The 23,694-nt window shown below is 43.7% G+C and overlaps 1 protein-coding gene across 1 annotated transcript in view; it reads left to right on the top strand.

Moving 5' to 3' along the window:
• LOC109897490 (cytosolic carboxypeptidase 6) overlaps positions 1-23,694 on the top strand; it is a 469,989-nt gene that overhangs the window by 412,316 nt on the left and 33,979 nt on the right. The window contains exons 9-10 of the mRNA XM_031832857.1: positions 19,100-19,166; positions 21,570-21,684. Of these exons, the coding sequence (XP_031688717.1) occupies positions 19,100-19,166; positions 21,570-21,684 (182 nt within the window). The remainder of the gene's footprint in view (positions 1-19,099; positions 19,167-21,569; positions 21,685-23,694) is intronic.

Genomic DNA, 23,694 nt, shown 5'->3' with positions numbered 1-23,694 from the left:
GCAATCCATATTTGGTTTAGTTTCCCTGGCACTGTTTCCAAATGCTAACCTTTTGGCGTTTGAGGCACAAATCCCATTCAAGTCATAGCACCAACATTAGCATTTTTTGCACATAATGTTCCTTGTCCATAGACTGCTTACAGGGTAAGGAAACCAATATCTACTTTTGTAATTTGGGTGAACTATCCCATATTTAAGCAGTATTTTTAATGTATTTTTTAAAATGTATTTATTAAAGTCTTGTGCCATCGCTTCAACTCCCGTACGGACTCGGGAGAGGCAAAGTTTGAGAACCATGCGTCCTCCGAAACAGGACCCTTACAAGCCGCACTGCTTCTTGACATACAGCTCGCTTAACCCGGAAGCCAGATGCAATGTCTCGGAGGAAACACTGTACAACTGGCGACCGTGTCAGCGTGCAAGTGCCCGGCCCGCCACAGGAGTCGCTAGAGAGCGATGGGACAAGGACATCCTGGCCGGCCAAACCCTCCCTTAACCCAGACAGCGCTGGGCCAATTGTGCGCCACCTCATGGGTCTCCCGTTCGCGGCCGGCTGCTTCACAGACCGGAATCGAACCCGGGTCTGTAGTGACGCCTCAAGCACTGCGATGCAGTGCCATAGACTGCTGAACTATCCCTTTAACAGGGTAATGGCCTGTCATTAAACTGCAGTGTGACATTGCAGCGCCATACTGCACTTCCTACTGCTCCTCACTGGAGAGACAGGAGGTGGAGGAAAGGAGCTTTACACACATGGACATAGATAGAGAACAAAGAGAATGAGAAGGGAAGAAGCATGGTGCTTTGCTCTCTGGTAAAATGATCTTCAAAGAGAATCATTGATACCCACTTTGAACTCACATACAAGTCTTGAACGTTCAATGTTTGGACAGATACATGTCCCCAATAGAGATACACACCATGCCATTGTGAATTGAGTTGGATGTGTTGAAAGCATCTGCTTTATAAGTGAATGATCCAGTTGCCTCATTCAAATAACAAAATTATATTGTATTCTCTGTCTGAATATACATCCACTACTCAAAGCTTTTTTTAAATTTGAATAAGTCTCTTTTGGTAGTCTGACATCTTTGATGTTCATCTTGTTGAACCCGAGCCTCCTGACCAAGCGATCCCACTTCACTGTTTAATGTGGGTGGGAAGAAGGCAAGACGACTACTCCACTCACACTGCTTAATCAATATCCCACAGACAGACAAGCGAGACTTGGCAGAGGAAAACGCAGGGCTCTCAAGAAAATAGTTTGCCATCCACAATTGAAGCCCCGGGCCGAAAGCAGGGGGAACGCGTGATATATTTTTAGAGTATGAGATAGAGATTGACAGCGAGCGAGCGAGGCTGTAAATTGAGTGTCAGTGATCTCAATACGCAGTGGGAGAAAAGATGAGAGAAATTAAACCTCAGAGCTGTAACAGAGTAATAAAGCGGGATGCAGTTCGGGGCTCAGCGTCTGGACTTTGTTGCTCTCAAAAATTATTTTGAACTCTGGGGAGAGGAACTAATAATATAGTTCCTCTCCCCAGCCTTTCTCTCTCCACTTTGTTGAAAGTCCAAGATTCAGAAGGGGTTGGTTCATGTCCAAATATAACCTCTGGTCTCTCATGAACAGCAACAATGTCAAAATACATGTAGCTCTATCTCAAGGCCCCATTGGCATCTACAGAAAACACCAATGACCTACTGCATTTCACAGATGATGCAATCTCAATTGCACTTCACACTGCCCTCTCCCACCTGGAAAAGAGGGGAAATAACTATGTGAGCATACTGTTCATAGACTACAGCTCAGTGTTCAACACCATAGTCCGCTCCAAGCTCATCACCAAGCTAGGGACTCTAGGACTGAACACCTCTCTCTGCAACTGTATCCTGGACTTCCTGACGGGCCGTCTCTAGTGGTGTGGGTAGGCAAAAACACCTCAGCCACGCTGACCCTCAAGGGTGCATGCTAAGTCCCCTTCTGTACTCTTTGTTCACCCATGGCTGCGGGGCCACTCACAACTCCAACACCATCATCAATTTTGCTGACACCATATTCAAGTGTGTGACAAATCAAATGTGATTTTATTAGATATTTTCAAGTTCCGATTCAGAGAAACGGGCTGGGTTTATGTACAGTGTTGTCTGTCTCTGGATCCAATCACTGTGAATAAAGAACAATAGCAGTGAAAAGCTCCTGTGTTGTTGTTGGAAGTGACCCAGCTAGCACATAACTTTGAGAACATTCTCAGAATATTAATACAACTTTCCATAAAACCCACAAGAAAACTTTTGCAATGTTCAGAAAACGGTCTAAGAATGTTATTTCAAAACATGTACATTCCACTCTCAGCGTCAACAAAACTCTATCTATCTTGTTAAGTGTGTTCAGGTGTGTTGGCTGCGCCCACTAATTGTCCACAACTGATCTTAATGAGTGCTTGTATAAGTAAAACATATTTTTTGCCATGTTAGCTCCCTCCTGGTGGCGCAGTGGAAAAATTCCATGGATAGAGAACAGAAAATAATAGATTTGAATCTCATTGACACCTTGTCACAATACAAAATAAATGTGTTTAATGATTGATACCGAAAACAAATAAGTGTCATATTTGTGCATGGAGTTCAAAATAGTTAACTCAAACTAAGCTTGCATTGTTATTAAACGTCTTATTGAAACATTCAGTTAAGAAAGTTATTCAAAAGCTTCCAAATTACCTTTATATTTCCTTAACATTAAAAACATTCATAACATAACATTAATAGAGTGGTAGGTAGCCTTGGAACAGCAATCGAAAGGTCACTGGTCCGAATCCCCAAGCCGACTAGGTGAGGAAAAAATATATATCGATGTGCCCTTGAACAAGGCACTTAACCCTAATTACTCTTGCTAAATGTAAGTTATAGAATGTTATAACCTAAAATTTCTGTTCTCCAAATACACACAAATCTATGTAATGGAATAAGAATATATACATATAAATATATGGATGAGCAATGACAGAGTGACATAGGCAAGATGCAATAGATAGTATAAAATACAGTATATACATGTGAGATGAGTAATGCAAGATATGTAAAACGTTATTAAAGTGACTATTGTTCCATTTATTAAAGTGGACAATGATTTCAAGTCTGTATGTATAGTAGGCAGCATCCTCTCTGTGTTAGTGATGGCTGTTTAACAGTCTGATGGCCTTGAGATAGAAGTAGTTTTTTCAGTCTCTCGGTCTCAGCTTTGATGCACCTGTACTGACCTCACCTTCTGGATGGTAGCAGGGTGAACAGGCAGTGGCTCAGGTGGCTGTCCTTAATGATCTTTATGTCTTTCCTGTGACATCGACATGCTGTAGGTGTCCTGGAGTTTGGTAGGTAGTTTTCCCCCGGTGATGCATTGTGCAGACCGCACCACCCATTTTTTTTGTGTTAACCTTTATTTTACTAGGCAAGTCAGTTAAGAACAAATTCTTATTTTCAATGACGGCCTAGGAACAGTAGGTTAACTGCCTGTTCAGGGGCAGAACGACAGATTTGTAACTTTTCAGCTCAGGGATTCAAACCTGCAACCTTTCGGTTACTAGTCCAACCCTCTGGAGAGCCTTGCGGTTGTGGGCGGTGCAGTTGCTGTACCAGGTGGTGATACAGCCCAACAGGATGCTCTCAATTGTGCATCTGTAAAAGTTTGTGAGGGTTTTAGGTGACAAGCCAAATTTCTTCAAGAGTCACCTCCATGTTTCTCACATTGACAACTCTCCTTCAGGTCTGTTTCACTTGGAAAAGGTTATACAGACCCTCCTGGCCTGCAAAACACTATTTAATTTTAGAATTGGTTAATATTAGGTTAGGGTTATGGGTTTGGTTGAGGTAAGGGTCCATTTTAGATTTTGGTAAGTTGTTTTACAGGTCAGGAGTGTCCTAAAAGCCTCTCTTGTTTCACGTGTTGCGGAGGATGTTGTTTTTTAATGGAAAGCAGGCTTCTCTTCTGAGTTTGCACAATATATCCAATACAGCAAAAGGGCTTTGCGCTTGACAGAGTTGTCCCTCTATTTCTTATTAATTAACATTAAGATCACTTTTTTGGTCAATTACATGCAAGGTCCAGCCGAAATGTGACTTCTGCTTCAACCCAACCCCTCTGAAAGACACATTTTTTGGGAGAGTTGCTGGGGCTGACATTTTTGTGTCGGTCAAAAACATACAACGGCAAGGCTTCCAGTTGCCAACCCATTGGACCTAGGATTCAAACTGACAACCCTCCGGTTGCTGGCGTGCCTCTCTAACCTCTGAGCGTCCTGCCACCCCGTATGTTTTACCTTTATGGTAAGAGTGTCCATACTGTTCTCTGTGTCAAAATATCTACAGTTCTCTATACATTTGTGGTCATATGGTGCTCTAAGAGACATGTGGAGTTGCTTTTGAAGGTGTTATGATAAAATGGAGTGGGTTGTTTGCCTGGGAAAACACAGTCCATTGTTTTACATGAGAGAGGAACCTTATGGAGGTGCCCTAGCTAAGCTGACCTCGGCTAACGCCTGCACAGATCTGTTGGAAAAGAACACAAAGGAACTGCAGGCTTACATGGTCAATTATTGCTGTGGGGCCATATCTCAGGTTGGGCTCTCACCATTTGCATAATTAGGAGTCCTTGAGCCAGGAAATGTGTGATAGCGTCTCATTAAAGAGAAAGTCCCCACCCCACCCTCAGTCCTTAGCCCCTGCCATGGAGCTGTCACTTCCAATCGCCCATGACCTCAATTGTCATCACTCTTGCCCTTGAAGTGGAGAAATCTCTCTATTTCACAGGGACAAGGCATAAGGGCCTTGATTGCAGCAAATAGATCTGTAATCAGTAATCACACAGCGCTCAGTGCTTTTATCCTGTAGGCTTCATCTCCACTTGAGAGGCCGGGTTATATTTACATGCTATGTTATCCAGGGTTTCTCTCTCGCCGTGATTCTGATATGTGTCACACCTGCCATTCTAATCCTCTTTTCAGGCTCACCATGAAGTCTCCATCACTGATGGCCCACTTCAGCTGTCCTCTTATCAGCTCTATAGTGATGGTCAGGGGAGCTGTGTTTCAGACAGAATAGTGAGTTGACCCCTGTGGCTCCTCTTTCCTCTCAGTGGTCAATCCACACCTTCGACCAACGTCAGCATTGCACGTCATACTGTCCTCTGTTACCTCTGCCTGGTACTAGAATATCCTTGAATATACAGTGCCTTGCGAAAGTATTCGGCCCCCTTGAACTTTGCGACCTTTTGCCACATTTCAGGCTTCAAACATAAAGATATAAAACTGTCTTTTTTTGTGAAGAATCAACAACAAGTGGTACACAATCATGAAGTGGAACGACATTTATTGGATATTTCAAACTTTTTTAACAAATCAAAAACTGAAAAATTGGGCGTGCAAAATTATTCGGCCCCTTTACTTTCAGTGCAGCAAACTCTCTCCAGAAGTTCAGTGAGGATCTGTGAATGATCCAATGTTGACCTAAATGACTAATGATGATAAATACAATCCACCTGTGTGTAATCAAGTCTCCGTATAAATGCACCTGCACTGTGATAGTCTCAGAGGTCCGTTAAAAGCGCAGAGAGCATCATGAAGAACAAGGAACACACCAGGCAGGTCCGAGATACTGTTGTGAAGAAGTTTAAAGCCGGATTTGGATACAAAAAGATTTCCCAAGCTTTAAACATCCCAAGGAGCCCTGTGCAAGCGATAATATTGAAATGGAAGGAGTATCAGACCACTGCAAATCTACCAAGACCTGGCCGTCCCTCTAAACTTTCAGCTCATACAAGGAGAAGACTGATCAGAGATGCAGCCAAGAGACCCATGATCACTCTGAATGAACTGCAGAGATCTACAGCTGAGGTGGGAGACTCTGTCCATAGGACAACAATCAGTCATATATTGCACAAATCTGGCCTTTATGGAAGAGTGGCAAGAAGAAAGCCATTTCTTAAAGATATCCATAAAAAGTGTCGTTTAAAGTTTGCCACAAGCCACCTGGGAGACACACCAAACATGTGGAAGAAGGTGCTCTGGTCAGATGAAACCAAAATTGAACCTTTTGGCAACAATGCAAAACGTTATGTTTGGCGTAAAAGCAACACAGCTCATCACCCTGAACACACCATCCCCACTGTCAAACATGGTGGTGGCAGCATCATGGTTTGGGCCTGCTTTTCTTCAGCAGGGACAGGGAAGATGGTTAAAATTGATGGGAAGATGGATGGAGCCAAATACAGGACCATTCTGGAAGAAAACCTGATGGAGTCTGCAAAAGACCTGAGACTGGGACGGAGATTTGTCTTCCAACAAGACAATGATCCAAAACATAAAGCAAATTCGACAATGTAATGGTTCAAAAATAAACATATCCAGGTGTTAGAATGGCCAAGTCAAAGTCCAGACCTGAATCCAATCGAGAATCTGTGGAAAGAACTGAAAACTGCTGTTCACAAATGCTCTCCATCCAACCTCACTGAGCTCGAGCTGTTTTGCAAGGAGGAATGGGAAAGAATGTCAGTCTCTCGATGTGCAAAACTGATAGAGACATACCCCAAGCGACTTACAGCTGTAATCGCAGCAAAAGGTGGCGCTACAAAGTATTAACTTAAGGGGGCTGAATAATTTTGCACGCCCAATTTTTCTGTTTTTGATTTGTTAAAAAAGTTTGAAATATCCAATAAATGTCGTTCCACTTCATGATTGTGTCCCACTTGTTGTTGATTCTTCACAAAAAAATACAGTTTTATATCTTTATGTTTGAAGCCTGAAATGTGGCAAAAGGTCGCAAAGTTCAAGGGGGCCGAATACTTTCGCAAGGCACTGTAAGTCTGCGGCTATCTGATTTGCATTTTCATTTTGTAGCAGTTAGAGAGGGAGTTGGCATTGGGTGGAATCTAGATTTGTTATGATTGTTATGATGTTATGATCTGTTGTCGGTCTGTGACTGTAGGGATGTTGTGGGGGCAGGGGTATCTATCCGCTAGTGGATATGTGGATATGTGTGGCCTGTAGTGTGAAGGGACAGCGGCTGGTTTAATGAGTGTATGAGGAGGCCTTGGCACCAACATGCCTCTCCAAAATAAGATGAGCTGAATAAATCTGAGAGAGACCAGAGGCTTTGTGCTCCCACAGTCTTATATCCTGTCATGGCCTGACCTTTTCTGAAGGAAGAAAACAGTGCCATGAAGCTCCATTGCTTTTAAAGCCCTCTCTCTTCCTCTCTCTCTGTGTGTCCTTGAGGAGCAGAGGGTGGCAGGGGGGCAGAGAGGGGGGCTCTGATGGTTGTTCGGGCTCAGTCAACTGGTTAGAACAACTGTCTGCATTTTATTCCAAGGCCCTGTATAAATTTTACATGAGTGACAATTATAGCTACCGCATGTCCCCGAATATGACGCGCAAACTGGCGAGCTTGTCGTGTTTATACCTGTGAAGTAAATGTATTACAGAGTAAAAGGCTCAGTGCGTTCAGAGGGAGTATGGATTTGGTAGGGGCTGGGGGCTGCACTGGGTTATTGAAGTCTTCGGACAACAGATTGGTGGCAGCATTGGTCTCTCCTCACAGAGCTCACCTAGGGGCAGTGTGACTGTGGCATCATCTCACCCACTCACAGTCCCATAGAACTCAGTCAACCCTTCTGCTAATCCTTCTGTTCACTGGTTTTATTGGTCTCTGTGTTTTACATGAACCATTAATTACTTGAGTTAAAGGTCCAATGCAGCTGTTTAAAAAAATATATATAAAATAATTTCTGGGTAACAAAGTAACTTACTTTAGAAGGTCCTGTGTAGATTGTATTTTCAACCAGCAATTATCTGAAAATAACACAGTTTCATCAGCTGTTGTACAATATGCTACAAAACACAGAAAAAAACATACTTTTGACTGCACTGGGCCTTTAATAATACACGACCAAGTAAGGAAAATGCATCATGGCATTGTCTTGATGAGATAGTTAAACTCCAACTCAAAATATATTTTCCACGTAGTGTCTAGAATAACACCTGTAAAAGAAATACCTCTGTAACAGACACGTATAAAGTACATGAATACTGAATAGATGACAGTAGTATCCAATAAAAAAGCTGTCATCTATGCAGAATGTGACATCCCATGAATCCACCTGAGGAAAACAACAACCTCGGCTATAGGAAGAGCTCATAGTGTTTTTTGTTTTTTTGTTTTTTTCACCTTTATTTAACCAGGTAGGCTAGTTGAGAACAAGTTCTCATTTGCAACTGCGACCTGGCCAAGGTAAAGCATAGCAGTGTGAACAGACAACAACACAGAGTTACACATGGAGTAAACAATTAACAAGTCAATAACACAGTAGAAAAAAGAAAAAATAGAGAGTCTATATACATTATGTGCAAAAGAAATGAGGAGGTAGGCGAATAATTACAATTTTGCAGATTAACACTGGAGTTAAATGATCAGATGGTCATGTACAGGTGCAAAAGAGCAGAAAAGTAAATAAACATAAACAGTATGGGGAAGAGGTAGGTAAAATTGGGTGGGCTATTTACAGATAGACCATGTACAGCTGCAGCGATCGGTTAGCTGCTCAGATAGCAGATGTTTGAAGTTGGTGAGGGAGATAAAAGTCTCCAACTTCAGCGATTTTTGTAATTCTTTCCAGTCACAGGCAGCAGAGAACTGGAACAAAAGGCGGCCAAATGAGGTGTTGGCTTTAGGGATGATCAGTGAGATACACCTGCTGGAGCGCGTGCTATGGGTGGGTGTTGCCATCGTGACCAGTGAACTGAGATAAGGCGGAGCTTTACCTAGCATGGACTTGTAGATGACCTGGAGCCAGTGGGTCTGGCGACGAATATTTAGCGAGGGCCAGCTGACTAGAGCATACAGGTCGCAGTGGTGGGTGGTATAAGGTGCTTTAGTAACAAAACGGATGGCACTGTGATAAACTGCATCCAGTTTGCTGAGTAGAGTATTGGAAGCCATTTTGTAGATGACATCGCCGAAGTCGAGGATCGGTAGGATAGTCAGTTTTACTAGGGTAAGTTTGGCGGCATGAGTGAAGGAGGCTTTGTTGCGGAATAGAAAGCCGATTCTAGATTTGATTTTAGATTGGAGATGTTTGATATGAGTCTGGAAGGAGAGTTTACAGTCTAGCCAGACACCTAGGTACTTATAGATGTCCACATATTCTAGGTCGGAACCATCCAGGGTGGTGATGCTAGTCGGGCGTGCGGGTGCAGGCAGCGAACGGTTGAAAAGCATGCATTTGGTTTTACTAGCGTATGGCATTGAAGCTCGTTTGGAGGTTAGATAGCACAGTGTCCAAGGACGGGCCGGAAGTTTACAGAATGGTGTCGTCTGCGTAGAGGTGGATCAGGCAATTGCCCGCAGCAAGAGCAACATCATTGAATTGAACCCTGTGGCACCCCCATAGAGACTGCCAGAGGACCGGACAGCATACCCTCCGATTTGACACACTGAACTCTGCCTGCAAAGTAGTTGGTGAACCAGGCAAGGCAGTCATCAGAAAAACCGAGGCTACAGAGTCTGCCGATAAGAATATGGTGATTGACAGAGTCGAAAGCCTTGGCAAGGTCGATGAAGACGGCTGCACAGTACTGTCTTTTATCGATGGCGGTTATGATATCGTTTAGTACCTTGAGTGTGGCTGAGGTGCACCCGTGACCGGCTCGGAAACCAGATTGCACAGCGGAGAAGGTACGGTGGGATTCGAGATGGTCAATGACCTGTTTGTTGACTTGGCTTTCGAAGACCTTAGATAGGCAGGGCAGGATGGATATAGGTCTGTAACAGTTTGGGTCCAGGGTGTCTCCCCCTTTGAAGAGGGGGATGACTGCGGCAGCTTTCCAATCCTTGGGGATCTCAGACGATATGAAAGAGAGGTTGAACAGGCTGGTAATAGGGGTTGTGACAATGGCGGCGGATAGTTTCAGAAATAGAGGGTCCAGATTGTCAAGACCAGCTGATTTGTACGGGTCCAGGTTTTGTAATGGCTGGAATGGAATAAATGGATCAAACATATGGAATCCACATGTTTGACTCCGTTCAATAAATTCCGTTCCAGCCATTACAATGAGCAGCTTGTCCTCCTATAGCTCTTCCCACTGGCCTCCTCTGCCTTTCAAGTCTTATCTACTTGAATTAGAAGGTTGAAGCTGTAGCAAAAAAAGCTGAAATGCACAATTGGAGTGACCTTCAAATTCCATAACATTTAGGTTGTTTGTCAAAGACACTTTTCTTCTTCGATACAATTTACATATTTATCCGACCTGATTGTAAAATGACATGTGGCGTATTTGACTTTCTCAGGTGAAAAATATGCTGAGAGAGCAGTTTGATGCTAAGGTGTGGGCATACATTTCCCTCCCTCCCTTTTTCTTCTACACACACACACACACACACACACACACACACACACACACACACACACACACACACACACACACACACACACACACACACACACACACACACACACACACACACACACACACACACACACACACACACACACACACACACACTCTCTCTCCCTTTTACACTCACTTATTATCCACCCTGACTCGTGACTTTCCTAATGTAAGTCCCCTCCTTATCTGCAGTGCTGTGACAGGCCCATTGAGGTCTGTGATGATGGGAGTGTTAAGAGGTTCATTAAAGGTAGACCTGCTCAGCAAGGTACATTCTCAAAGCTTACCTCTTATCACCCCTCCACTCTGCTTATACAGCACTAAGGAGGGGGGGGGGGCATTTGTAAAGACTAGCTATCCAAGAGGTTTTAAACTAAAACAAGTATGTTTTTCAAGGCTGACTGTATCTGTTTAACTATGACAAGTGTAGTTTTACATTGACTTTGTCCTCTGTGGTGGCTTTATTTTGATTCCTTATCCTGTCTCTGAGAATGTGTTTCAGTAGTTGCAGATGTCAGTGTATAAGCCTGGATAATATACATGACATACACATGTACACCACTTTATTTTAAGAATGTGAAATGTCAGAATAATAGTAGAGAGAATGATTTATTTCAGCTTATATTTCTTTCATCACATTCCCAGTGGGTCCGAGGTTTACATACATTCAATTAGTATTTTGTAGCATTGCCTTTAAATTGCTTAACTTGGGTCAAACGTTTCGGCTAGCCTTCCACAAGATTCCCACAATAAGATGGGGGAATGTTGGCCAATTCCTCCTGACAGAACTGGTGTAACTGAGTCAGGTTTGTATGCCTCCTTGCTCGCGCACACTTTTTCAGTTCTGCCCACAAATGTTCTATAGGATTGAGGTCAGGGCTTTGTGATGGCCACTCCAATACCTTGACTTTGTTGTCCTTAAGCCATTTTGCCACAACTTTGGAAGTATGCTTGGGGTCATTGTCCATTTGGAAGACCCATTTGCAACCAAGCTTCAACTTCCTGACTGATGTCTTGAGATGTTGCTTCAATATATTCTTCAATATATCCTACCTCATGATGCCATCTATTTTGTGAAGTGCATCAGTCCCCCCTGCAGCAAAGCACACCCACAACATGATGCTGCCACCCCCGTGCTTCACGGTTGGGATCGTGTTCTTCGGCTTGCAAGCCTCCCCTTTTCTCCTCCAAACATAATGATGGTCATTATGGTCGAACAGTTATATATTTGTTTCATCAGACCAGAGGATCTGGTACGATCTTTGTCCCCATGTGCAGTTACAAACCGTAGTCTGGATTTTTTATGGCGGTTTTGGAGCAGTGGCTTCTTCCTTGCTGAGCGGCCTTTCAGGTTATGTCAATATGGACTCGTTCTACTGTGGATATAGATACTTTTGTACCTGTTTCCTCCAGCATATTCACAAGGTCCTTTGCTGTTATTCTGGGATTGATTTGCACTTTTCGCACCAAAGTACGTTCCTCTCTAGGAGACAGAAAGCATCTCCTTCCTGAGCGGTATGACGGCTGCGTGGTTCCATGGTGTTTATACTTGCGCATTATTGTTTGTACAGATGACCGTGGTACCTTCAGGCATTTGTAAATTGCTCCCAAGGATGGACCAGACTTGTGGACGTTTACAATTTTTTTCTGAGGTCTTGGCTGATTTGTTTTGATTTTCCCATGATGTCAAGCAAAGAGGCACTGAGTTTGAAGGTAGGCCTTGAAATACATCCACAGTTAGGGTAGCCTACTGATTAGAGCATTGGACTAGTAACCGAAAGGTTGCAAGATAGAATCCCTGAGCTGTCAAGGTACAAATCTGTCGTTCTTCCCCTGAACAAGGCAGTTAACCACTGTTCCTAGGCTGTCATTGAAAATAAGAATTTGTCCTTAACTGATTGGATTGTAAAATACATTTTTAAAAGGTACACCTCCAGTTGACTCAAATGATGTCAATTAGCCTATCAGAAGCTTCTAAAGCCATGACATCATTTTCTGGAATTTTCCAAGCTGTTTAAAGGCACAGTCAACTTAGTATATGTAAACTTCTGACCCACTGGAATTGTAATACAGTGAATTATAAGTGAAATAATCTGTCTGTAAACAATTGTTGGAAAAATGACTTGTGTCATGCACAAAGTAGATTTCCTAACCGACTTGCCGAAACTATAGTTTGTCAACAAGACATTTGTGGAGTGGTTGAAAACGGGCTTTAATGACTCCAATCTAAGTGTATGTAAACTGTAGACTTCAACTGCATCAGACTGTCTTTCCAATGCTTAGCAAAAATAAAGTGAGCAAAAAACTGTGAGTTTGCCTCGACATAAGCCCCTCCCCCCAAAAAGGACATACACCAGGATACCAGGTCCAAGTGATTTTAATTTAAGAAATCTTTTCCCAAGTATTCCCACGCGTAATAAAGAAACATGTGATTGTACACAAATGTAAGCAAGGTTTGAAATTATTATGTTTTAGTCAAACATTATGTCTGTTTGGGCTTGTGGGAAATTTGCAGTCTACAATTTATTTGTAATGATGTTCCCGGTCCCTCGACCACCCGCTTAAGAAAAAATTGTCTCGGGGTTGAATTGTTTTGATGTTCCCTGCTCTACAGCATATATTTGTCTTGTGTTAAAAGGTTTTATTTCACTCCCCCCTAGACTTGTGTCTTTCTGTGTATTTGGATTTGTTGGGATTACAGAGCCCCCTGCTGATCTTTAGCGGCACCTGCAGGCAAGACTGTGCCACTGCAGCTGTGTGCTTTGTTGTGCGCATGGGGGCTGGAACCTGTGGGGCTGTTTGGCTGAACGCTCGGCTCGGCTGGGCAGAGGCAGAGGCAGACAGACAGAGTTGCAGGGGAGTGCTTGGGCTGAGGAGGCAGCAGGGACCCTATGCACTCTCCATACACTGCACTAAGATAAACTGTAGATCTTCGCTAAGCTGCAAGCCTGGTAGAAATTGCACTGATGAAGTGCAAGGGCAAATTAGCATAAAATATATATGTCTACCAGAGCATTATTTTCTAACCCCACACGGATTTGTGTTGTGTGGTGTCTGTTGGAGTCTGTTTCAAGACTGTTGGTTTTAATGTGGAGGGGCTTTGTGTGCATGCTAGGTTTACTCTGTAAAGTCCTCTCTGAATGGAGCACTCCTGTGCTCGCCCACGGCACTATATGGGCACTGTTCCATTGTTTTGCATCAGGAGCCACGTCGTGTCGGGTCGAGGCCAAGGTGGAATTCATAACTGATGGAATTTCACACCCAAGTAAGCGCAGGGCCTGGTGAAACGCAAGCACTCACATTTACAAGAAACGCCCCGGCTGTTCCGCCGAGACTCCTGAATGGCAAAGCCATTTGTCTCTGTGAAGGGCAAAGAGAGAAAAATAGGGAACTATCTTTTTTTTCTTTGCTTTTAAAAACAGAATAATGCTTTATGTTTACGCATCCCCCCCCCCACTCCCCCCCACACACACACACCAGAAATCCATGTTTTCCAAGGCCCTCAGAAACGTAATTGGAATTAAAGACGGGAAAGGGTGTGCAGCCAATTGCCAATTAGCATTTTCTCAGCTCAGCAGAAGCTCAGGGGGATCAATAGGATATTAAGTTTGTGTACATAGCAATAAGACACACAATCACTTCCAGCCATTAGCAACACTAAACGTGTGGAGAAATGTCGACCTCCGATGGCTGCGTTCTGTGAAAATCATTTGGCAGTATTCAAGCTTGGCTGAAGTGCTTTGGTACAGTTTGCTTCCATTGGGCACAATAGTATTCGGCTCTGACAAATAGTATTCTTTAGAAACTCTGAAATGGTTACACTTTAGTATCTTTAGAATCACTGAGGACCAACTGCAGCAAACAACACAGTTATAGGCTCATGTCAGGTTCTCCAAACAACCAGATTAAAAAATACTATACTATCCATTGGTTAAATACTATAGTATTCTCTGTAGCGTTTTTTTAAACTTTTCTGTAGTATTCACTGTAGTGTTTATTGTAGTTTTGCGGACATAACTGTAATATAGTTTAGTATTTACAGTTTACTGTAGTATAAATACTATAGTAAGAAAAAACTGTATTATATACTATAGTGATTACTTTAGTGTTTTTGTAAACTGTAGTATACTGTTGTATTCACTCTAGTGTTTTTGCAGACTGTAGTATACTGTTATATTTACTGTAGTGATTTTGCAGACTGTAGTATACTGTTATATTTACTGTAGTGTTTTTGCAGACTGTAGTATACTGTTATATTTACTGTAGTGTTTTTGCAGACTGTAGTATACTGTTATATTTACTGTAGTGATTTTGCAGACTGTAGTATACTGTTATATTTACTGTAGTGTTTTTGCAGACTGTAGTATACTGTTATATTTACTGTAGTGATTTTGCAGACATGACTGAAGTATTTACTGTGGTGTTTTTGTTTTATTATCTTTGGCATACTATAGCAGTGGGGTTGTTGTCCTTGAGGAAACCTACTGGACAAAATACTCAGAGCAAATCTTCCATAACCTGTAGGTCGGTAGAAAAGTAGGTAGGTAGGTTGGACTGAGGTCTGAATGGACAATTTAGAGCTTCTGCTCATTTCTATAACCTGTAGGGAACACAATATATGGGCTATACTTAGCATGTAGGTTTTTCACTTATGGGTGGCACAAATTGGGATACAGGGGTGAGGAATGGGCAGGGTATATGCAAATGTAATACTGTATAATATACTATAGTAATTTCTGTAGTTTGTTTGTGGACTGTAATGTTTTTGGAGTATTTTTACAGACATTACTGTAGTATTTACTGTAGTGTTTTTACGGACATTACTGTAGTATTTACTGTAGTGCTTTTGCAGATTGTAGTGTTTTTGCGAACATTACTGTAGTATTTAATGGTTTTTTTATGGTCTAGTACACTGTAGTATTTACTATGGTGTTCTACAGTATAATACAACATGTTATAGTAAGTACTACACATGATCAAAGTATTCTACAGTGTGTAGAATAGTATTATACAATATACTACAGTTTAATACATAATTCTATATTAAGTACTGTAGTATTCTATAGTAAACTGTAGTCTTTTTTCATGAGGGCAGGCCTTGTTTTCTCTTAGCATTGGTTAGAATCATCTCAAGACAACCATCTTTCCAAACCACAGTGATTGGTTATGGTATCAACTGCAGAGTAACTGTCTGTTATCACAGGCAGTGATACCTGCTCTCAAGCTGAAGTTTCTGCCTATCTCACAACCCTCCATCGTTGGGCCAGCTCACATAAAAAAGACGGTAGTATACTATACTATGGTTTAAATACTATAGTATTCACTGTAGTGTTTTGCAGACTTTACTGTAGTATTCACTGTAGTGTTTTTGCGGACTAAAGTCAGACTAAAGTATACTGTAGTATTTACAGTTAACTATAATTTAAATACTGTAGTAAGCATTCTATAGTACATTATCAAACTTTACATACAGTGTGAAGTATAGTATTATACAGTATACTACAGTTTACTATAGAATTCTACAGTAAGTACTGTAGTATTCTATAGTAAACTGTAGAATTTTTTCATGTGTGAGTGACACAAAGGTCGAACCGAAAAGGTGGAAAATCTGTCGATGTGCTCTTGAGCAAGGCACTTAACCCTAATTAATCCAGGGTAGATCGTTGATAATGGCAGACCCTGGCTATGACCCCACTCTCCGAGCGTGTCTCAGTGGGAGTTGGGATAAAATATGGAATTCCAATCCACCATCTCTCAACCCTCACAACATTAGCCAGAGTCCCCTTTTACCCCCCACCCTCCACCAAATTAAGAGCCATAAAGTAAACTCAGCTAAAAAAGAAACATCCTCTCACTGTCAACTGAGTTTATATTCAGCAAACTTAACATGTGTAAATATTTGGATGAACAAAACAAGATTCAACAACAGAGACATAAACTGAACAAGTTCCATAGACATGTGACTAACAGAAATGGAATAATGTGTCCCTGAACAAAGGGGGATCAAAATCAAAAGCAACAGTCAGTATCTGGTGTGGCCACCAGCTGCATTAAGTACTGGACTACAGTTCTTGTTGTGAGATGTTACCCCACTCTTCCACCAAGGCACCTGCAAGTTCCCGGACATTTCTGTGGGGAATGGCCCTAGCCCTCACCCTCCGATCCAACACATCCCAGACGTGCTCAATGGGATTGAGGTCAGGGCTCTTCGTTGGCCATGGCAGAACACTGACATTCCTGCCTTGCAGGAAATCACACACAGAACGAGTAGTATGGCTGGTGGCATTGTCATGTTGGAGGGTCATGTCAGGATGAGCCTGCAGGAAGGGTAACCACATGAGGGAGGAGGATGTCTTCCCTGAGATTGCCTGCAATGACAACAAGCTCAGTCCGATGATGCCGTGACACACCACCCCAGACCATGACGGACCCTCCACCTCCAAATCGATCCCGCTCCAGAGAACAGACCTCGGTGTAACGCTCATTCCTTCAACGATAAACGCAAATCCAACCATCACCCCTGGTGAGACAAAACTGCAACTCGTCAGTGAAGAGCACCTTTTGCCAGTCCTGTCTGGTCCAGCGACGGTGGGTTTGTGCCCATAGGTGACGTTGTTGCAGGTGATGTCTAGTGAGGACATGCCTAACAACAGGCCTACAAGACCTCAGTCCAGCCTCTCTCAGCCTATTGCGGACAGTCTGAGCACTGATGGAGGGATTGTGCATTCCTGGTGTAACTCGGGCAGTTGTTGTTGCCATCCTGTACCTGTCCTGCAGGTGTGATGTTCGGATGTACCGATCCTGTGCAGGTGTTGTTACACGTGGTCTGCCACTGCGAGGACGATCAGCTGTCCGTCCTGTCTCCCTGTAGTGCTGTCTTAGGCGTCTCACAGTACGGACATGGCAATTTATTGCCCTGGCCACATCTGCAGTCCTCATGGCTCCTTGCAGCATGCCTAAGGCACGTTCACACAGAAGAGCAGGGAGCCTGGGCATCTTTCTTTTGGTGTTTTACAGAGTCAGTAGAAAGGCCTCTTTAGTGTCCTAAGTTTTCATAACTGTGACCTTAATTGTCTACCGTCTGTAAGATGTTAGTGTCTTAACGACCGTTCCACAGGTGCATGTTCATTGGTTGTTTATGGTTCATTGTACAAGCATGGGAAACAGTGTTTAAACCATTTACAATGAAGATCTGTGAAGTTATTTGGATTTTGACTAATTATCTTTGAAAGACAGGGTCCTGAAAAAGGGATGTTTCTTTTTTTGCTGAGTTTATTAGTTCTATTCATGCTTGTTTTTACGGACCGTGATAAATGTATACATTATTCAAAGAGCGTTCTGAATAAACCATGCGCTTATTTAATGATTCATTCATACGCGGGCTGAGAGTGAGGGGGAAGTATTTGTGGGTTGACCTGGGCACCAGTGATACCCCCTCCTCAATACCAGCCAAGGTGTCAATCCATCCTCTCCTCCATTGTGCTTGGCGTCTCTCTATCACTTATTCATCCACTGGACTCTCTGAAGATGCAAACGCACACCTTCCTCTTTGTGACCACTGGGCCACATGCCCAGAGATATATCCATTTTTCATATAGTTGAATATGATCCCTGCTATATGGAATGTAGTCATCCATTTTGAATAAGAGACAAAGCGAAGGAAGGTTTGGCCTGTATGTGGTAATGTATGGTGTGTAACTATATGTAGTGAGGTAGAGGGGGCCATTGTGGATGCAGAGCAGATTCAGGGATATAGGCGGACTGTTTCTGTGCGGTTGTGTTTCTGTGGGCTGCTTTGTCTGGTGAATACCAGCGCTCCATTCAGCAGGTAACCATGTTGATGGTAATGAAACCTGCCTGCTCTCTTTGGAAATGAGAGGCAGAGCCTGGTGTTTGGAAATCCCATCATGTAGTTGATAACGAGGGGAACATTGTGCTACATGAACAAAGGCTGCTGCGGCGTCAGAGCCCCGTACCGTCGTCCGCCACCCAGAACAGAGGAGGCAGGAATAGGTATGAGCGTGACTCGCAGCAGGTGGAGGCAGATCAGCATGTTAACAGCTTTTTGTCCAGCAGCACCGGTATTCATCCAGCCAATTTTATTAGCCTGAATGCAATTCTTCCTCATTTCCCCTGTAGCCTGGTACTTTCACAGAGAGAAAATAGCAGGCAGATTTGATTTATGGTGCATTAAGCTGGGTAGTCTATCATGGACATCATGTAGATTGCGAAAACATACCTCCAGCAGAATATCTCCAAATGGATCTGGAGGTCATTGTAGCATCTTTGGTGGGGAAAACTGTACATGGAATTTAATTTGCAGCATTAAAAAGAGCCTGTCCTTGGACAAATGGGTTAGAGGAGTCTCACTAGCACACGTCACATCATTTCCATTGGGTCACTATGTCCCTTTTTAACAATGTTAAATAGAATTGATTTCCATCCCAGTCTGCAGATACTGTATGTTCCTTATTACACCAGCGTGCAGTAGTCAGTGAATGTTGTCACTGAATTGACCTGAATGCTAATTTACACCGCATACCTGTGAAGTGTGTTTAGTGACCAATTAATCCTGACAGCAGGGCCCCAGTGTCCCTGACCATATTCCCATCTAACGTGTGTGTGTGTGTGTTTCTTCTCCAGCTCAACAGAATCCAGAGAAGCAGAAGAAGCTTGTTGTTCTCACAGCCCGTGTACACCCTGGGGAGTCGCCTGCATCCTTCATCTGTCAAGGTAGGTCTCTGTCTCCACCCATCTGGCAAGGTATGTCTCTATCTCCACCCATCTGGCAAGGTAGGTCTCTGTCTCCACCCATCTGTCAAGATAGGTCTCTATCTCCACCCATCTGGCAAGGTAGGTCTCTATCTCCACCCATCTGTCAAGATACAGTAGGTCTCTATCTCCACCCATCTGTCAAGATACAGTAGGTCTCTATCTCCACCCCTCTGTCAAGATAGGTCTCTGTCTCCACCCATCTTTCAAGGTATTCTCTATCTCCACCCATCTGTCAAGATAGGTCTATGTCCACCCATCTTTCAAGGTATTCTCTATCTCCACCCATCTGTCAAGATAGGTCTCTGTCCACCCATCTTTCAAGGTATTCTCTATCTCCACCAATCTGTCAAGATAGGTTTTTGTCTCCACCCATCTGGCAAGGTATGTCTCTGTCTCCACCAATCTGTCAACGATAGGTCTCTATCTCCACCCATCTGTCAAGATACAGTAGGTCTCTGTCTCCACCCATCTGTAAAGGTAGGTCTCTGTCTCCATGCATCTGTCAAGGTAGGTTTCTGTCTCCACCCATCTGTAAAGGTAGGTCTCTGTCTCCATGCATCTGTCAAGGTAGGTTTCTGTCTCCACCCATCTGGCAAGGTAGGTTTCTGTCTCCACCCATCTGGCAAGGTAGGTTTCTGTCTCCACCCATCTGGCAAGGTAGGTTTCTGTCTCCACCCATCTGGCAAGGTAGGTTTCTGTCTCCACCCATCTGGCAAGGTAGGTTTCTGTCTCCACCCATCTGGCAAGGTAGGTTTCTGTCTCCACCCATCTGGCAAGGTAGGTTTCTGTCTCCACCCATCTGGCAAGGTAGGTCTCTGTCTCCATGCATCTGGCAAGGTAGGTTTCTGTCTCCACCCATCTGGCAAGGTAGGTTTCTGTCTCCACCCATCTGGCAAGGTAGGTCTCTGTCTCCATGCATCTGGCAAGGTATGTTTCTGTCTCCACCCATCTGGCAAGGTAGGTTTCTGTCTCCACCCATCTGGCAAGGTAGGTCTCTGTCTCCATGCATCTGGCCAGGTAGGTTTCTGTCTCCACCCATCTGTCAAGGTAGGTTTCTGTCTCCACCCATCTGTCAAGGTAGGTCTCTCTCTGCTCTATACACCTCCCTAATAAGCATGCGCACACACACACACACAAAAACAAAAAGACACATACAGCCCAGGTGGAGCATCTCACAAGCAGTTTATCAAGTTCTCATAGAATTACAGGGAAATAAGTGGAAAAAGAAGCAGATGATAAAAAAAAATCCTTGGCTTCCACTCATACCTCCCTTAACGTGTCTGCCATTTTTCAGGCTTTCATTAAGATAGGCTCTTCAGGTGAGAAATACTTGTTTCATTGACAAGTAACTGAACTCCTGCAGGGTTCCTCTCCTCAACATAAAGGACATCTGAAGTGCAGCAAGAGTGAGTTACAGTTAATAAGATGTCTTGTCTTGGGTCTTCTTTACTTTCCCATTGTTGAAAATCGAGTGTAAGAAACAGTGGAAAAACACCCAGTTGGTGTCGTAGCGTTTGGTCACCACGTAGCTCTGAGAGCAGACAGTGCACTTAGCTCAATGTGACTTTGAGCTCCACTTAGGACCAACCCCTACTCCGACACGCAGATGTGCATGAAATCATTTCAGGAAGTCCGAGCAATTAGACGGCACACTCTGTGGCCTGTACCTGTATCCCACGCTCTTTCTCTCCTCCTGCCTGCCACATTGACTCAATTAGAGAGCTTGTTATGCCTCCATTAGTGGTAACGAGCAGGACAGAGTGGGGCGGGCGGCTGGAGTAGGAGGGAGGGAGGCAGGGAGGGGTACACAGTGCTGGCTGTCAGCCCTCTCTGCTTCTTATTTACCTGTCAATTATCCTGCTTCAGTCCAGGGCTGTGGAGGGCTTTTCAGTGGCCGGCACTGTTTACATGTCTCAATGCTATCTCTCTCTGTCTCGCTCTCTTTTTCAATCTCCCTCTCTCTCTCGTTGGCTGTCTCTGTGTCTCATCTGTAGCAGATAGCGTTATCTCCCTCACTCAGTGTTTGAGGCCCTGTGGGCTAATCAGGTCCTCTTCCCTGTCTGTTTTTATCCCACTGTCAGCTCTATTCAATTTGTATCGATTTTGGAGGGATGTCTCAGGTTTCCCCTCTGATTTTTATAATGCTCCCTTTTGTCCTTCTCTTTTTGTTTCTCAAAACTCAATTAACTGGGGCCTTGGGTTTTCTTTTCAAGTCAATTTTACTGGGAGTGTGTGTGAGGATGTGTGTGCATATTTGTGTGAATGAAATAGAATAGCTTTGAGAGTGATTCTCTCCAGCCATACAGTAGAGTGAATCTGGAGGGCTTAATAACCCTGACAGTGTCCTTTGTGTTGCTTTAGGAGTGATTGACTTCCTGGTCAGCCAGCACCCTGTAGCCGTAATCCTGCGTGACCATGTGATCTTTAAGATTGTACCCATGCTCAACCCTGACGGGGTCTACTTAGGCAACTACAGGTAAGCTCAACCATCAATATATGAAATTCCCATTTCTTCGTGGACAAAAAGAGCAGTTCCGTTGTAATAATTTTCATCCTGTTGTTTGAGGTCTACTGAAAAGTTGTACTTTTGATGGATTCCACTAGAGATTTCTGACTAGACTGCAGCACATTGCTAGTGCTAAAGAGAGATGCTGTGATGATGTGTTTGGTAACGCCCACTGTGGAGGTCCCCTACCAGATGATTTATTGGCCGCTAGATGCATGTGTGGGAATAGCAGGCTGGGCTGCCGGCCCTCTCATCTTCTATTTCTCCCTCTGCCTCCAAAGCGCCATCCCTGGAATATGAACTGCTGGCATTCCTATTCTGCTGTCTCTTTTCTCCTCCGTTGACAGTTCAACTCAATGTAATTGCTGCAGTAGTCCAGGCTGTTGCAGGTACTCTAAATCAAATCACCTCTTATTCCCCACTGCTAGTTCTCAATCCAATCATGCGTGCAAAGACACACACACACACACACACACACATCTTTCTGTCTCTATTCTTGCGTAAGATATATCTTGCCTCTGCCAAATGTATGCCCTTGCAATACTGTGTCTCCTATGCTGAGCTGTGTGTGTTTCCTGAGGCCATACACTCCATCCTTTGTTTAGCGTTGAGACACAGGCTCCATGGGCATCATTTCCACCTCCCTCTACATAATTGTCTTTTACTTAATGGGGTGGACATGAGGAATACAAATGCCCTGAGATGATAGTGCTTCCACTGAACATGTGTTTGTGGCCGCCATCTACTGGCCGCTCCCCCCCACTGCGCTGAGTCTGTCAATTGTAGATCAAGTGTGCTCCCTGGCAATGATGAGGTTAGACACATCTTGTTGCTAATCGTTCCGTTTTAAAGGCTGTTTTCATCAACTCTGGAAAATGATGCAGTCGGCCTGGCTGAATGGTGTGTGTGTGTCTTTGCGCGCATGATTGGATTGAGAACTAGCAGTGGGGAATAAGAGGTGATTTGATTTAGAGTACCTGCAACAGCCTGGACTACTGCAGCAATTACATTGAGTTGAACTGTCAACGGAGGAGAAAAGAGACAGCAGAATAGGAACGCCAGCAGTTCATATTCCAGGGATGGCGCTTTGGAGGCAGAGGGAGAAATAGAAGATGACTCCTCACCCACACTACGTCCAGGCACCACATCACCCCTGTCATCCGTGAACTCCACTGGCTTCCTGTCTCCCAATGCAATGATTACAAGATCCCTCCCCCCACACACACATATACAAGCAAAAAAATACACTACTAAGACACTCCTCTCTTCACCATACTGAACTGGGTTCGTATCCAGATACCAAACCCTCCCCTCCCCATACACTGATACATCACACTCTTTCTCTTCTTTGAGCCCACCCCTCTCTTTATTCATGTTTTTGTTTAGTTTGACGTTTTGTTTTGACTCCTGTTTTTTTGCTTTTGTTTTCATTTCTACAATTGCTAAGCGACTTTGGGTTCTTGAAAGCCATGTATAAGTCCCATGTATAATAATAATTATTATTGGCTTCATGTTAATATGATGTCAATTAGAGCGTCTCTTTCTACCCCTAATACTGAGGCCTAATTGGCCTTTCTGTGGGCTCAGCACAGCATCTGGAGCGGGATCGAACAGATGTGTGCAGGGAACAGAATCAATCACTGCTGACCACAGATTACTATCTCAGGCATGCACAGTGACATTGACACACAGACACAGGCCCCCGTGAAAGTCATGGATACTGAGCAGCAGCAGCTGAATCGCCCAGAGTCCTTTCTTCCACAGCCACTCTGACTAGAGGTCCTGGCATTAGCTGCTCTTTGACTGGAGTCCAATAATTAGCTCCACTACATGGCCAAAAGTATGTGGACAACTGCTGTCGAACATCTTTTCCAAAATCATGGGCAAAAAAATAAAATGGAGTTGGTTTCCCCTTTGCTGCTATAACAGCCTCCACTCTCCTGGGAAGGCTTTCCACTAGATATTGGAACATTGCTGTGG

The sequence above is a fragment of the Oncorhynchus kisutch genome, linkage group LG10, assembly GCF_002021735.2.
Source record: "Oncorhynchus kisutch isolate 150728-3 linkage group LG10, Okis_V2, whole genome shotgun sequence".
NCBI lineage: Eukaryota > Metazoa > Chordata > Actinopteri > Salmoniformes > Salmonidae > Oncorhynchus > Oncorhynchus kisutch.
Note: the sequence above shows the minus strand (reverse complement) of the source record. Positions and strands in the feature narration are given on the sequence as shown.